General features: G+C 41.9%; 1 protein-coding gene across 5 annotated transcripts in view; it reads right to left on the reverse strand.

Annotated features, from left to right (window-relative positions):
- Positions 1-8,424: 8,424 nt before the first annotated feature.
- Positions 8,425-15,174, reverse strand: part of LOC308113737 (ankyrin repeat and SAM domain-containing protein 1A) — a gene marked incomplete at its 3' end in the record, with an annotated part of 73,518 nt that continues 66,768 nt past the window's right edge. For 3 of the 5 annotated variants that reach the window (XM_080470184.1, XM_080470186.1, XM_080470187.1), the window contains 5 exons: positions 14,941-15,078; positions 14,613-14,861; positions 13,730-13,867; positions 12,205-12,387; positions 8,425-8,541 (listed from right to left, as the gene is read on the reverse strand). In XM_080470184.1, the coding sequence (XP_080326310.1) occupies positions 8,425-8,541; positions 12,205-12,387; positions 13,730-13,867; positions 14,613-14,861; positions 14,941-15,078 (825 nt within the window). The remainder of the gene's footprint in view (positions 8,542-12,204; positions 12,388-13,729; positions 13,868-14,612; positions 14,862-14,940; positions 15,079-15,174) is intronic. The other 2 variants (XM_080470188.1, XM_080470185.1) reach the window with 1 other exon arrangement.

The following is a 15,174-nucleotide window of genomic DNA, read 5'->3' on the forward strand; positions in this document are numbered from 1 at the left end:
GTAGAAAACAAAGTGCGGCAGTGACAGAAACTTCACTACCTGCTGCAGGTGAGGCTCCTCACTTCCGGACTGGCCGCCCGTCTGACCAATCAGAGGAGAGAATGACGGAGCGGCCGTCAAGGAGGAGCCAATCAAACCACAGCAGGCAAATAAAAGAGGCGCAACCTAAAACTAGATGCAAAATATAATATCACTCATAAATATGTACGTGTATGTTATTCTTATGCTGTCTTTTTGATAGCTTGTTTTATATCATCTTTATATTATATCTTTCTTCTCTTCACTCTCTCGTCGACACGATACATCAACCAACGCCCACACCCTGCTGGAATTTCCCCTTCGTGGGACTAATGAAGAAATATCTAATCTATTATCATCTAAAATAAACATGGCCCATAGGCCGAGAAAGCTTTGAGTAATGAATGATTGAAAATGATTGTATCCAGACCATTCCTTTTTGTTTATCTGGAATTAATCGGGTGACACGTATTAACTTGACTCATCTATCTTCTAGACCACTTCATCTTGTGCAGGGTCGCGGGCCGATGGAGCGAGGGCAGGGTGCTCCCTGGACACGTCGCCAGCCCATTGCAGGGGACGGACAAGCTCGCAAACTCCCATTCAAATCCAGGAGTAATTCGAGGGTCACAGATTAAGCTGACATGCATGTTTCTGGACTGTGGGAGGAAACTCTAAGCACACACGGGGAGAAACATGCAAATTCCACACAGAAAGGCCCGGATGTTAATTGAGCCCATGAGATTCTCGCGGCGAGGAGAGAGCGCTAACCTCTGCTCTACTGTGCGGCCCCCATCTTAAGGGTGAGCTCTTCTACCATTAAAAAAAAAAAAAGAGAGAGAGAGAGAAGAAGGTTGATGACCCTCGCTTCAGAGTGTCTTCAATCAAGGTCGGTGATCCTGCCATGATGAAAGGTTTGCTCTCAGTTCTCTGCTTTTACTTACAGAAGGGTGGATGGCAGCAGCTCATCAAGCTGCCGGACATATAGAACAGAGTCGAGATGGATTTATTGCAGTTCAATGCAGTAAAAAGTCACTTCTTCATCATTGCAGCAGATTATCAGCCTCCGCCTCACCTAATCCAACGACTCCTCTCCTTGTCCCTCCACCTCCTCCTTCACTACATCCATGACTCTTCTCTGAGGTCTTCATCTAATCGATCGATCTCCACCTGGTCTTTCCAGCTTTATAACTAAACTGCTCAACTTTCACTGTATATATGATCTGTTCACTTCTAATCCAGTCCATTCTGGTTCCTTGTAATGTAAATCTCAGCCTGCTGTGTTTCAGACAATGCCACCGTCTCCAAATCATTATTGTTAATTATAATAAATATCACAATACAAACAATTATGCATAAACTAAATGCATATAGCATGATGAGTAAAACTTATATCTCGCCCCTTTGTCCATTCATTTGTCAAAAATACATTTATTTGCCGTCAATATTTATCCCTTCTGTCACTCCGACCTGACACTCAGACCTTTAATACCGTTTTCATTTTTAACAACATATAAAAAAGTTACAGCCACTGTGTTGGATTTTGTGTTTGTTTACTTTAATCAACGAGAGTCTAACACCGCTTTTCAAATTGCTTCAACACCATTCTGTGCCGACCCAATTATTATTATTGTTTTTCACCTGTGAAAGGAAACAAGTCAACTGAAGGAAAATTACTACAAATACCATAAAATAAATCAGCAGTGACTATAGTCATATAGTCATAGCAGAGTCAATAAGCAGAATGTTTGTATTAGTAAACAGAACCTGGAGGACTTTCGTCCTCCAGGTTCTGTTTACTAATACAAACATTCAGGCTTCAGTGTTTTCCCTAATCAAAGACTGGATTCAAAGCTCAACTCCCAACACAGTGAACAAGGGAAGTAGGATCTCCCTTTTTTCATTCAGTCTTTTAATTGTGCATTTTAAGCAGCTAATAGTCATGAAGTTAACACGAGACACCGTTATGATGATCCTACTGTTGGTCTCTTCAAAGAATCACACTTTTTATTTTGTGCTTCAGGCTTTAAATTATGTGGACAATTAATATGTTAAAATACTTAATGTGGAAAATAAGAAAAAAAAAAAAAGACAGATCAAAAGGAGACTTGAAAAGCAGGACATTGAATAAGTGGAGTTGAAAAGATCCGAGTAACAGAAGATGTTGGGAATACGAACACACATGGTGTCATAAGATGTTCCTGGAAAATAGATGCAGATTGTGAAACTGACCTACAAACAGGACGGCTTTGTTCTCAAAGTCCAACACACACACACACACACACACACACACACACACACACACACACACACACACACACACACACACACACACACACACACACACACACACACACACACACACACACACACACACACACACACACAAAGGCATTCGGCCTCTCAGTAATAGAAATAGTTAGTATAGCGGCACCTTAACCTATTTAAGGTGCTGCTCTGGTGAGGAAGGGCAAACTGTTTCGAACGCGTTCAGAGGCAACAATGATCAGGTCCAATGCATAGATTTCCTTGGGATATTTCAATCCATTTATTTAATTGAGGGTTTCCACAGTCCAAAAGTTGATGCCTGTCATCAACCACTCAGCCCAATACTGAGTTCCTATGGTCCACATTTAATCTTTCCTACCTACTGCCACTCTTCCTGACACGTCTCCCTGGAACGGTTCAAAACTGTGTCTGCTCCCCTGTCCTGCACACCTGGCATTGATTAGGTGGAGGCTTTATAACCTCCGCCTTGCCCTAGCTCCACCTAGTGGGCGAATACAAAATCAAAACAAATGGCCAGTCATCAGGAGGACACATACAAACATAAATAAAACCCATAAAATGGCTCCTACAGTTGGTGTAATGAACGTCATGCGATACTAGATTTATGTTGAGGTGCTCATGCTGAACTTTGGTCACCGTGCAAAAAATATATCAACGTCGTGACTCAATTCCTAACAGGGAAATAATGTTGATCTTTACTTTGACGCAGACTGAAATATCACAAGACTAAATCACTTCAATTACCCTTTCTGCCATTTTCTTTTATTTGCATCTCGTGTTTCATTGATTGATGATCCTGAAGGCCAACTCTCAGGGAATTTACTTACCGGTACCTGGGCAGCAGATAAAAGAGATGGATGGATTAAACATTTTTAGATTTTCTTTTTAGAAAATGTTGGTTTGATACATGATTTGCTTCTTGACCAGACGGTTTTATGTCCAAAGTGTATTTGATTCTCACCAAACTACTACTAATCCACTACACGTTTGAGTTTAGAGATGAATTGTTAGCAGTGTAGTGGAAGTTATTGATAACTGATTACAAGAGGTAGAGTTACTTTGTAAAGTAAACGTTTGCATTTTTTTTGTTTTTTTGGGAACAGCCGCCTTCAGTCAGGACGGCTCTCATATTGTGCACATAATAATATATTGTAGTATTGTTTAAGTGATTGCTTTGTTACTCACCTGACTCATTAACTCCAGCTGAAGTTACGTCACTTACTTTTAAAGATGCTGTCATCTATTAGTTGGTATTGACACAAACCGAACAAAGAGAGGGAACACCAGCAAAACACTTGAGACTGAAAACACACAGAGAACATGTACAGAAAAGCCAACGTATCCAATACATCACAGGTACTTTGTATGTGAACTAATGATACGCTATAATGGGACGTGTGTCATGTTGTCATCAGGATTGAGTCGATTCAGGACTTTAAACGAGAGCATTGTGAAACAGTAAGTAGTAAATGAAGACAGCAGTTTCAGTTACACAGAGAGACAGCAGCTCTGCACCTCGACGATAAAATAACAAGGACCAAGACCAAGGAAACTAATAAATCTTATTAATTCCGTGAAGGTAATCTGTCGCACGTTATGGGGAAAAGAAATGGGATTACTATAATGTGTTAACTTACCTTAAAACACATAATTCCAATGCGTCTGTGGACTTTTACTTATATGAGTTTTATGATAGATTCTGAAACAATCTATATACAGTACCCTGCAAAAGGTTTTAAGGCTGGTGTGTATGTGGAGCAATTGGCTGCTTTCCAAAGCTGAGTGTCAATAGTTGATCACCTAAGGTGAGATGGTGATACTGTACACTGTGGCGACCCCATGATGGGAGTGGGTGACGGACGCAGAACACTTCATGCAAACTGCAAAGTGAATTAGCGACCGAGGCTCGAGTCTGTGTGACCGGCGTTCAAAGCAGCTTCAGGTCGTCTCGGCACATTTGCCCAGAGAGAATTTAAGCACAGATCTTCTGTCGGATCCTTCTGACTTACCAAAGACAGAATTGATAGTTAAATCTCACTTCTGGGAGCGTTTGCTCTTCTTTACTCAGCAGAGGCAGTTTGTAATAAACACTCGCTGTTTGGGATTGTCGTTGATTTTCTTTTTCTTTCCTGCTGCAGAATAAATTCAACCAGCCAGTTAATATATGAGATGAATGGCATCATCTATTTCACTTATTTGACTCAACTGTCAGTGAACACACCAGTTTTATTGCATCTTTTTTGATAGTTTTGAATGAATTAATCACATTTGTAGAATTTTTTCTCAAAACTGCAACCGCTAACTTTTTTCCTCGGGATAATAACTTTTATAAACTCTTTTATAGGAAGTTAAAAACTCACTATTTCAGATGGTGTTTGTGCTGATTACTCCTGCTCAGTAAAAGACAGCGAACAGAAAATCCTGCAAATGTAGATGGAAAGAATTAAAACAAGCACAACCAAGAGACAAATAAGCAGTCAGGGAGAACCGTGTTTCTAACTGCGCTTTTTATTAGTTGTACAATTATGAAAAATAATCATAAAAAAGACTGGAAGCCCAAGATTATTTACAATCTTTTTTTCTTTTACTGAAGTGAGGTCCCTCATCTGAGTCTTTTTCTCAGCCTTTTTTTTTTTTTTTTTTAAATCACAGGGTATTTATTCACGATATGTTTTAGTTTATAAGACATAGTCCTTTTCTCTCTTTTGAAAAACGTCAAAAAAAAAAAAATACATACGTACATACATATACATATATTCATATATATATATATATATAGATAGATATCTATAAAAGCAAAAATCATTCAAGTATCAAAATACAGACTGCTAGATTCATGTACAATATCATTCTCATCATATTTGTCATCAGATTAGTCCCAAAATATCTCCTGATCTTTAGCAATGTGCAAAAGCAGAACAGGACCGGGCTGATGGCTGAAGGTGCCGACACCAGCGAGCTGAAGACAGTGTACCATTTTGTTAGTGTACTGGCCAGACAACGTACCGCACAAACGCACAACAGTTAAATCAAAAATGAACTGACAATCGTACCCCCCCCCCCCCCCCCCACACACACACACACACACCAGTGGACTGGACAGTACCATTAACAGTCAACATATTGGGAGTTAAATAGAGAAGCATGCTGTGCCTCTATTGTTCTGCAGCTAAAATCTAAAGTCGTACCAGCCTGCATGGCAGGTTTAGTGAAGAATCTTGGCATGATGAAGTGAACAAAGGGGAGAGAGAGAGAGAGAGAGAGAGAGAGAGAGAGCACTGCAATGAACCACACCTGATCCAGTTCCAGCATGAGGACAAATCATTGTCCTGTAAAATAAAAACCTACAAATAAAAATAGACACAACTTTAAAATCGAACAAAAAAAAAAGCCATTCCCCTGTATTAACGTCATTATTATAAAAACATCTTTGTAGTGTCAGTTTCTTTGCCTCTGTGTGTTTGGTTAAGAAGTTCCTCCCATGCACGATGGATCACATTGTTTATTACGGTTACATGTGTACGGAAGCTGACGGCCGAGAAGGGAAGCTACAACGTTTGCTACAGAAGTCAGAGAGGAGTGTGCGCCGACAGTGTGAGGTCTCTGCTCTGGGAGTTCAAAGCTGAAAGGAAAAAGGCTTTGTTCCTCCATCTGTCACTTCCTCTTTCACGTACAAGTTCTGCACTGAAACCTGCAGGTACATTTACAGTAAACACTCCCGTCTGCGGTGACGGCCTGTCACGCTGGTAGGAAGCAAAAGGACAGAGAATAACAAAACCCGTCCGACTCTCGGGTCGGACCAAACGGCTTCCCGATGGACAGGAGACGATATGAATGGAGGGCGGGTGCACGTGAAGAGTGATGAAGTCGAGGGGGGGGGTGGGTCTCTGTCTCCGGGCCTGGAGTGTGTTACTGTGGTTGAGCTGCGAGCGCAATCCCCCCTGGTGCACGTTGAAGCGGGTCTCTTTTCCAACAAAACACTCGTACCCACACCATGCAACAGAGCTCACGCCTGTCCTTTCTCACAGACTGGGAGGTCCCACAGTGTTCAGCTACAGGGGAGGGACGGACACACACACACACACACACACACACACACACACACACACACACACACACACACACACACACACACACACACACACACACACACACACACACACACACACACACACACACACACACACACACACACACACACACACACACACACACACACACACACACACACACACACACACACAATTACAGTTAAAACACAGTAAAAAAAAACCATTATGGATACAAACAGCATGACGGTGATGGATTACCCCCACTTTAGAATGATTAACTGTTTTCACCAGCAGGCGTGAGATATTAACTTGGTGTTGGTGGTAAATAAAAGGCAATGCTGACAGGATGAAGGCCGAAGGCATTCGTTATGTAAAGAAGAAAAACAAAGACGTGATGAGGGGGGGAAAAAAAAAGCACTTATTCTTACACGCTCTGGGATTTAGTAAACTTTGTTCGAGAAGGAGAACCAGGTTGAAACACTGGTGAAGATCAAGTAGTCTTAAGGTTTTAAAGACCAGGGGTGTGGATTCATTTTGGTTCAGCGGCCACATATGATCCCGGTGGTATACATGTATAAAACCCCAGAATTGAAAATGACTTCAAATGTTTTTATGTTTTATTGTGGGGGGAGGAGCGAGTGCACTATTAATACGTTGAAATTTCAGCGAGTATATTTTCACAACACCTAATTTTTAAGGAAAAAATAAGTGCAATTTTAAAATTAGGTAACTTTATGTAATTCCTCCTCAAAAGGTCCTAAACGTAAACTTGTATTTTTTCTAGGAATTGATGAATCATCGTTGTGCTTCATTCAGGAAATGTCTGCTGCAGTCGATATTCTCAGACTAATGTTGGCAGGAGGGGAAGTTTGGTTTGTGCAGCCTTCAGCAAGCACGTTTTCACAAATTAACTCCCACAGCTTTGATGTTAATGCTAATCTGCCAGCAGTAAGGAACCGAACTGTCAATGCAGTATAACTACTCTCTTGGCTTGGGTCTCAGTGTTATGCTACTCTTTCTGAACAAACGTGATCCTCTGTAAATAAAGTGGAAACAGCAGTTATTTTTATTAAAAAAATGAAGTCAGTGTTTCATTTAAGGCCGGTTTTAGTAGACAGGCTGAATGTTTGACCCCCGTTGGTGTGCATTTTGAACTGGAGCAGTGAGAACCACTAACATGCAGGTCCTTATCTGTGCCCTATTCTTGTCCATTATTTAAAATAACCCCAGAATGCAGACTTATTTGACTTCGCAACAGACCTCATCACAGTGCTGGGATCTTAGCCTCCTTTGGCTTCAAGCACAGACAGAAATAAAACCTCCCAAGTTGGTTTTCTTTTGTTGTTGTTGTTGATGTGTAACCCTTTCCAACACCTGCAAGTCACTGACCAGAAACCGTTTGCCAACAATCTGACTGGTGCATAGAATTACAGGATTGGTTTCACAGTTTCCTCGGGAAACATGTCCATCCAGGTACCGGATGTGTGCAGCGGGTCACTCCTGGCTGCAGTAAATCAGACATTTTCTCGGCGCCCGGAGGAGTCGGGAGATGAAAGATCAGAGTGAAAAGCCTCAGAGCGGCCGTCGCCTAACAGAGCGGGGAAAAGCACCGAGAAAGAAGAAAGAGCCTGTCAGCAAGAGTACATGAGCAGGGTGATGACGGTTGGAGGGGGGGAATAAAGGATAGAGCTGCACACAGACTTGAGGAAGACTCGGTGGACAGAGAGGAGAACAGCGGTGTAGGTGGGTGGCGGGTTTGCAGTGTTTGGGTGAAAACCAGCCGCAGGAGGGAAGCAGGAGAGGTTTGGACGAGTGTAGAAGTGATGGTGGTTTAGCGTAAACAAAGGGGCAGGAGCGGGTCGGTCGGTTGTCACAGTGGTGCTGTCAGAGGAGGACAGGAGCGACGGCTGGAGGGAGGCAGAGGGGGGGAGGGCGGGAGTCCGGCCCGGAGAGAGAGAGAGGCAGAGTCACAGTGAAAGGCACACAGAAGGAGGGGAGGGGAAAAGGGCGAGGCCGGGCCTAACAGGCAGAGGAGAGCAGAGGAGAGGAGGGGAGGGCGGTCCGCTCAGAATATGGTGGTCTCGTACTTAGTGCTGATCGTGCGCTTCGACTCCTTGGGATCCACGAGCCACGTGGAGCTGCTCTGGGACTGAGCGTCCCCTTCTTGGTCCACAATGTCGCCCTGAAAGTTCACAGAGACGACATTAAAGCTCCGGCCTGCTGGGCCATTTGTTTACTGAAATCTCTCATGGAAGGCTGTTTGCATTAAGTTTGCATCCCAGCTTGCATTACTAAAGAGAACACTTGTGTATTTATGGAGGAATTCACCTGCCAACCCGACTGTAAATCCCGATGTTGACATTCACACAAAACTAATCCAGAAAACTGTGTCACCTAGAATTAAGTTTTAGCTTCAATAACTGCTTCCCTAAGCTCAACACAAACCCAGAGAAGCTATTTGCTTATCTTACTTAGCAGCACTTTGACTGTTTCAATTTTATTACACTCTTTTGTCAGAGGTTTTGAATGTGATTTTAAATATCAGTCGGCATCCCATCTGAAAACCTGTGTACTGCATTAAAAACAAGAAAAACGAGTGCCGATATATTAGGATGCTGGTCGTATAAGCTCAAGTTTTGTATTGTTGAGTGCAGTATGTTGAAGGCTGCTAAGCTTCATACAAAAATATGATATATTAAAAGCTATGACTTCTGCTTCAGTATGATATATATTCCTTTTCTCCTTTTTCTGCTTGTTAATGAAACATAAGTGAGTTTGAATTAAAGTTAAAAGTGTATCTTAACCCTAACTTTTTAAAGTGGGAGACGGGCCTCACCATTGATCACATTAAAAGATCACAAAGCCTGTTAATGATTCAGTGTGGTGGGAGTTTTGGGGGAAATGTACTATTTTTTCTTCTTTTAAAACACACTCAGAAACTAATAAATGTTTTATATGATAATCTTAATGTATTTGATGTCCTCTGAATCTTATGTAAACAGCAACACTACATTAGTTGAGTTAGATTTGGGGTTTCTGTGTGATTAAACAACATTTATATCTTCATTGCTTATCAGGAAGTAAGCAAAACTATCTCAAAGTGGTGGTAGGAGCCACAAGCCTCAGTTCTTTTTCTTGTTTATTTAGTTATTCTTCTTCATTAGGTTTAATTCATCCAAGCATTTGTTACTACATCTCGATTAATGAAATTCCCTATTATCGGATGTCTAATAAGTATAAAAAAATCACCAATTGATTCAAAATTCTGCAGTGATGGTACTGACATGAAGGGAGATCATATTTCTACAGATTGGCATCTTTCAACTGGCTTCATGAAAAATCTAGACTAGAGCTTGAAAATCCTCTTTTACCTCCATCATATCATGACTGTTAGTCCCACTTTGTTCTCACAGCGCTGCTTACTGGAGGCTCAGTCTCTAAAACTTGTTCTTCCTTATAATTATTTTGGCTTTTATTTTGGGATTTTCAGTTTAACGGATCATCAGTGAATACACCCAGAAACGCAGTTCCCATAATTACATACCATAGCATCTTTTATTATTTCTAAATATAATTTTTTATACAACCCTTTTCTCTAAATGTTCCGTCATTTGATTCACGTTTTGTACATTTTTCTTTTATATAAAGCTTAACCGGACAAAACATTCCGCTTACAGAACGTCATCCATTTCCTGTAGCTCACACGTTCTCTCCTTCAGAACAGGATTCTCATCAAAGTCGGCCTCAAAGTTAAAACTCCTTCAAAGCACTCACCCTTAAAGCCCAATCTAATAAAACTACACATCAAGGTCCATTTGGTAACAAGTGGAATGAGAAGTTTTGACGACTGCCGTGTTGAAGTTCAGGAATGACCTTTCCAGCTCAATTAGCTTTAAAATCTATTCTCCAAGCCTTTATTAAGGGATTCATTGAAGCTTTACAAGATGTACATGAGATTTTAACAAAAGTGGCACATCACTTCCATATTTTATTTTTCCATAAGACAATATTTTGAAAGTAAACACTGGCAGCCATTACCTTAAGACTGTCACTAGAGGGCGTCAGAGTTAAAAAAAGAAATACTAAAATGATTTACAATCTCCTCTTTCCGTAACTAGTTTTCTCCACAAAGTAGTTAGAGATACGGCCACAGTCGTAAAGAAGCACAACTTAAAATGATTTATGGGGGATTCCATTGCAGTAGAGAAGGACAGAAGCAGAAACGGGACGACAGAAAAAGGGTGAAGATGGTGTGTGTATGGGACGGGAGGCAACACCTGTGCAGCAGGGCTGGCAGAGTGCAGCGGGAGGAAGGAGGGACGGTGGGTGGTGCAGGTGTAACAGTAACAGCAACGACTGTCGAGAGGAGGAGAGTCCTGGGAGGGATAAGCACCGCCAGGACGAGAGCAGAGTCAGACAGAGAGCGGAGGGAGAAACAGGGAGCGGCATAGAAAGCAGACAAGAGAGAGAAGCCGAGTGAGAATCACAGAGAAATCAACACACATTTGAGTAGCATGAGACAAGAAGAGTCGGATTGTTGAGAAAAAATAAAGTGCCGGGATGCTTACATGTGAGGGCAACTGTGAGAGTATGGGGGGGGGGGGGGTCAAACTATCCCGACCGACTTGGAAAAATGTACAGATATGAGTGAAACGCATGCAGAGTTCAGGAAGCGTCAGATTCTCCTCCGAGCTGGAGGAGAGCCACGCGTCCCCGAGGTGCAGTCAGCTCATTTCTATTCAGCACCAGCTCAGGACTTTAATGGCTTAATGCTAATGGCCTGATGAACCTCGGCACAGTGTACCCATAATGATGTGAGGAGACGTCGACGGGTACAAATGACCTCCAGCTAAATGTGTTTTCAGGGTCTGATTCCACAAAGTGAGACGTATGAAGTCATGAGGGGGTGATAATTACATCAGGTGTCAGAGCTGCTCTGTGATGTGATGAAAAAAAAAAGAAAAAGGCTTGCAACCTTTTTTTTTTTACTTGACACAATTTCTGAGGTCTCTCAAGGTAACTGAAAAGGTAAAATAACTCAACTATTAGAAACCCTCACACTCCTGGTTTACATCAGAGCCTCTTTAAGAGATAAGAAAGTGCTGGTGCGTGGACCACAGATGGCCCCCTCAACACAGTTTGTGGTCCAGTTTGCTAAATAAATGGAATCGGCCATTTTATGTATATTTGAACCTTAAAAGATTTGACTTTAAAATACAAAAGTACTGTGTTTATTTATTTATCTAGTTATTTTTTAAGAGAAGCTTGGGTGACACACAATGCATCATTTTTATTAAAGTAGACGTTGTTCTCAGAATTCCTTGCGGCTGGCGTGCTGTGTTAAAATGTGTCTTTCCGATAGTGAGGATGAAATCAATTTCCCATCCTTGGCTTAATTTATAGCTTTTAAGTGGCTTTAAATTAGCTAATCACAGTCAGCATTCATTTAAAATAGCATAAGTCCTTTAAAATTTTAAATTTCCAAAATGGTAAGTTTTGTTAAAAATGGGTTTTTCATCTTGCTTTCAAAACTTATTAAACCAGATGTGTAATAATGTGACTGGTTTTACTGAATGTAACTCCTAGATGAGACTTTCAGATTGAACAACCAGATGGTAAAATTCATACCGGAGGAATTTTATTTACAACAAATTCTAATGTGACTCCACCTGATGTTAAAAATCTAAAGCAAAATAAAATAAAAAAATATTTAATTGAAGTTACTGCAGTGAAACACTTTACATTTCAAAAAGTTTCTGGAGTTTTGCCCTGATTCCTGCTTCAGTTTAACACGAGACGTGCTTCGTGTTCATGTTGTCTACAGAACGTCGGACGTCCGACTCACCCCCGACTTCCGGACGCTGCCCCGCGGTCTGGGGACGGGTCGGCTGGACTTTGTCTCAATGACCTCTGAACCAGGTCCCACCGGGAAGTTCTGGTGCTGTTTGGTCCTCTGGGCCTGCAGGGCCAGCTGGTAGGCGACCTCGAAGGCCTGACCCAGGGTCAGTATGATCTCGTAGGTCAGGTTCTGGCAACGAACGGAGACGGAGGAAGATCAGACCGACAGTCAAGATTATAATGATTTCAAAACTATTAGAATTTCACCCAGCAACCCTCATGAAGCATTTAAGAAGATGGGTGGATGGATAGTATCACTGTAAATTATATAACTGTCATATAAAATAGGGACCATTTTTGTCTATTAACTGTAGATGAACGAAATTGTGCAAAAAATTTTGAGTTAATAGGAAAAAAAAGAAACAGGGAGGTAATAATTTAAGTTTTAATTTCCCCTTATCAACTTGTTTAGTTGTTTTATATCATTAAAGACATTCTTGCCCAGTACATATCACGTAATCACTAAATCAATCAGGAACCAAGTTCTTAAATTGTCCTAAATTTAATGAAAGGTGCTAAAAGTTTTTTCAGAGTTTTTCCAGCTCAGGGAACAACACCACTCAACTCAGCTCGGAGGAGACGGTATAACATGTCAGAACAAAGAATATATTCCCTGAAAAGTCTTCAAAACTAAATTACATAACATGAAGAACTGGCAGTAATCTCAGTGGTATTGTGCAGCTCAGCACTGCTCAGTTTCTAAAGTGGATCTATCCTCTTCAGCTCAGTTTCAGACCTGCCGGATTATGTTTGTCTTGGAAAAATATGACGTCCCTCAGAAGTAAAAGACAGAGGAGGTTTTTTTTAGCATTTTTTTTAAATGCGTTGTAAAGTTGAAAAACCAAGACCTGCCCTCTGGCAGTTCCATCATATACATCCGTACATATTTCCTTAACGCGCTGTAGCAAACAGAGCGTGGCGGATGCAGTATAAATGAGCTGATCACGTCTTGCGGTTGTCCCGGCTCTCCATGCTGCAGCACGTCCTGCTGAGGCCTGGTTTCTGCTTTCAGCCACACAGAAGAAATCCACACAGAAACCTGAGATCTGTGGAACTGATGCGGACCCTTATGAAGCAGATCAGTGGCAAAATTCACCACCTCTCCGGGGGCACGTCCAAGGTAATGGAGGGGCAGTTATCATGGCTGGAGAGCGAATGTATCCCCGGTGGGGGGGGGGAGATCAAACCCCAACGGCAGCGTGACACATCAAAGAGCTAGGGCGGGCTCGAGGTAACAGTGTTGACCTGGCAGACTGACACATTTCTCGAGTGCGGCTACAGGAGATGACGTTGGAACTTAAATTTAACCAGCAGAGAAAAGTTTTCAGCACTTGATGAAATATCAACAAGAAGGTTTCCTCTTTGTTTGTCTCTGTGAAAAACGTCTGTACTCCTCATTTTGCTCGTGTTTGGAGAGTATACCTTATTTCAGGCAAATAATAATGAGCGCAGAGCAGCAAGGATGCACTCACCACATCGACTGTGCTGAATACATGGCAGTAATGGTGGCTGGTCTGCAGGTCCTTGGTGATGTAGGCAAACGTACACAAGTCCTCAGGATCCTGAGCTGCACATGAAATGTTACGAATCTCATGCTCTGCAATAATGTTCTGCAACAGGAAACGAGAACAGCGGTGGTTCAGAAATAAGAAAGCTTCTCTTCAATGTGCGACGTTATCCTACTGCTGAGACAATATCAGGCTGTGCCAGACAGAAAGACCGAATGAAGACGAAACGCTGAGGTACAGATTGGAACAGGAAAATGTGTCTATAATAGAAAATAATATCCCACTGAACTCACCAAGTCTTTCTTCATAAATGTCAAATAAATGCCAATATGATCATATTTGTTCCCGGCAAGAGAAGAAAGCCATGGACGGATCTGAAAACTTGCGGGAATGACATTTACACTTTATACTGCAATATAAAGGAATATAAAAAATATTCCAGGTGAAATCGTGGTAATATTTGCACAATGTGTCGTATAGCTTTAAGGACAGCCATGAAAAATTTTCCGAATAATATTTATTCCATGCATGTTCACGCCTTTCAAAGTGAAGTCGGCACTTTCAAGATTTGATGGACATTTTAAGAAGCCAATTGTGTCCAGTTCCTGCCAACAGCCAATATCAATCTGCAGCTGATGCGGGCGAGACGACAGAGGCGAAACAACACATGGATTTCTAATGGATGCACTCGTAAAGACCCTGGGAGCGCAGGATGAGTCATCAACCATTTGACATGCTTTCACTACTGGTTTGAAACTATTTGGCATAAATTAGGAGATAAATTAACTAAAACGTGGAACTGAAATTCCTCCTGTGGGGCATGATGGCTGTGTGTCCAACTCCTGACCTTATTTGCTGCATCGATGAACTTCACTCCCTTGTACGTGATGGAGAGGATGATGCTTGGGACTTTTCTCATTTGTTCTGTTGACCTCTGGAAGAAGATGAGGTCAGACTGGTCAGTCAAAACACGCTTACAATGTTTTGTATTTATCGTCCGAATCTGAGGACACTTTTTGCATACCCGCATTTTGGCACAAGCGTCCTGCGTGGACTCGGTACCCCTCAGGTCCTTAATGAGCATGGAACCAAGGTACTGTAAGAGCAATACAATGTTTGGTTAAATTTGAATTGGGAAAAGTGTAAAAACAGGAAGACTGAAGTTGTGGATGTACATTAGCTTCGTAAGCGCAGGATTCAAAGATGAGTTTCTCAGGTTGGTGATGCCAGTTCTGCACTGGGGCGTACGGAGCTGCGAGACTGGGCGGTCGCAGGGTCAGACGAGGCTCTCGATGCCAATCCTCATACCGCTCCTGCAAGAGAGGTAACCACTATCACATTTAAAAAAAAACAACAACAAACAAACCCTGAGAGTCGCTATGATCACCACATCGCACACTGATGAGACA

This window comes from Lipophrys pholis, assembly GCF_963383615.2.
Source record: "Lipophrys pholis genome assembly, chromosome: 8".
Lineage (NCBI taxonomy): Eukaryota > Metazoa > Chordata > Actinopteri > Blenniiformes > Blenniidae > Lipophrys > Lipophrys pholis.